Source organism: Spermophilus citellus (assembly GCF_964194105.1).
Source record: "Spermophilus citellus genome assembly, chromosome: 2".
NCBI classification, from domain to species: Eukaryota; Metazoa; Chordata; class Mammalia; order Rodentia; family Sciuridae; genus Spermophilus; species Spermophilus citellus.
The window spans coordinates 198,535,342-198,537,627 of NC_138183.1; the positions used below are offsets into that span (position 1 = coordinate 198,535,342).

The following is a 2,286-nucleotide window of genomic DNA, read 5'->3' on the forward strand; positions in this document are numbered from 1 at the left end:
TTGGCTTGTGATTCTCCTGTCTCCCTGTGTTGCTAGGATTACTTGGTTCACACCACAATGTCTGTCATCAGTCATTATGTTTTTTGGCCATCATGAGATGATCAAAACAATCTGCTTTAAGATCACATTCACAGTGAGTATGCACAATAATTAAGAGTTAAATCAGGTAGTCTAACAAAAATTTTTATTATACTTGGTTACGAATTATGTAATGTGAATCAGTCTCTAAAATAATTAATGTAGATTCATTGTTGGTGATAAAAACAGACTGCATAAGAAGAATTTACTGAATGAATCAATGAACTAACAACAAATAACAAGCAAACAAAGCTGTTCCTTGGCCACTCAAAAAAATTTGACTTATGATGAGAAGAAAATATAACTATGCATCCTGAGCACTTAAAGGATGGCAGTATGCTTTAACAAAGTCTTTTATTTTCCCCAGCAATATGATTTTATTTATTTATTTTTTATATTAAAAAAAATTCTTTGGTAGTTGTAGATGGACAGAACAGCATCATTAAAATGTATAATTTTAAAAAATGTGGTTGATGGGAGACAGTAACCTTAACCTATGCTTTCTGTACTTTTTTCCTATTTCAGCAAAACACATAACTTTAAGCTGATTCATGACCATACTAACTTGATCATGCTGATCTTGAATCAAACAGATCTGATCCCAGCTTCGTTCATTCTTAATGGGATCCCAGGCCTGGAGGACATGCACATCTGGATTTCCTTCCCATTCTGCTCCATGTATGTTGTGGCTGTGGTTGGGAATTGTGGACTCCTCTACCTCATCCGCTATGAGGACTCCCTGCACAGACCCATGTACTACTTCTTGGCTATGCTTTCTCTAACTGACCTTGTCATATGTTCTAGCACAATCCCTAAAGCCCTCTGCATCTTCTGGTTTCACCTCAAGGAAATTGGATTTGATGAATGCCTGGTCCAGATGTTCTTCATCCATACCTTCACAGGGATGGAGTCTGGGGTGCTCATGCTTATGGCCCTGGACCGCTATGTGGCCATCTGCTACCCTCTGCGCTATTCAGTCATCCTCACCAATGATGTCATTGGAAAGGTTGGGCTCGCCACCTTCCTAAGAGGGGTGTTGCTCATTACTCCTTTCACTTTCCTCACCAAGCGCCTTCCCTACTGCAGAGGCAATGTCATCCCTCATACATACTGTGACCACATGTCTGTAGCCAAATTATCCTGTGGCAATGTCAAGGTCAACGCCATCTATGGTTTAATGGTAGCCCTCCTTATCGGAGGCTTTGACATCCTGTGCATCACAGTCTCCTACACCATGATCCTCCGGGCGGTGGTCAGCCTCTCCTCAGCAGATGCTCGGCAAAAGGCCTTCAGCACCTGCACTGCCCACATCTGTGCCATCGTCTTCTCCTACAGTCCTGCTTTTTTCTCCTTCTTTTCCCATCGCTTTGGAGGCCACACAATTCCTCCATCTTGTCACATCATCGTGGCCAATATTTATCTGCTTTTGCCTCCCACCATGAACCCTGTGGTCTATGGGGTGAAAACTAAGCAGATACGAGACTGTGTCATGAGGATCCTTTCAGGTTCTAAGGACACCAAGTCGCACAACATATAAATAAATAAGCATATACAAGGGGAAGAGAAGAAAATCATTATACCTAAAATTTGCCTGTTTTTTTCAGGAGATGGTAAATTCCTTAGCTGTGTAAGACAATACATCTGTTATAACCACACATATACATACAGATGGAGCTTGTAGAATTGTGCTTTTTCCAAAAGTGCCTTGAGAATTTTAATGTCACTGGCATGTCCAGCAATTTTCTTTGAATTTCACATTCTGATATCTGTGAAAAGGTTGTCTAATAAGTAAATCAAGTTTCCCCTAAAAATACCTAAAGAATAATGAACAAAGTGGAATAATGTAATCTGAGTCTTATTTTCAAATAGTAATTTCCAGATTGATGGCCAGTAGTTACATTCTTCTGGAAATATGTGCTACATTTTTCTTTTCTTTTGGGGAAGTATAGGGGTAGGGGTTGAACTTTGCCACTGAGCCATATACCCAGCCCTTTTTTATTTTTTTGAGACAGAGTCTCACTAAGTTGCTGAGACTGGCATTGAACTTGGGATTCTTGTACTTCAGTCTCTCTCCTGTGGTTACAGACATGTACCATCATGCCCTACTACATATTTCTTCCTTGTTTATTTCTTTTTAATTATTGGATTTTAGTTATACATAACATTAAGATTCATTTTGACATAATTATACAATTATGAAATATAATT

The 2,286-nt window shown here is 39.2% G+C and overlaps 1 protein-coding gene across 1 annotated transcript; it reads left to right on the top strand.

Annotated features, from left to right (window-relative positions):
• Positions 1-649: 649 nt before the first annotated feature.
• LOC308642038 (olfactory receptor 52N4) lies at positions 650-1,615 on the top strand (the record flags this gene model as incomplete). Its single annotated transcript, XM_081280638.1, has 1 exon — positions 650-1,615. One exon carries the CDS (start codon positions 650-652, stop codon positions 1,613-1,615), a length of 966 nt encoding a protein of 321 aa, XP_081136764.1.
• Between the last annotated feature and the right edge of the window lie 671 nt (positions 1,616-2,286).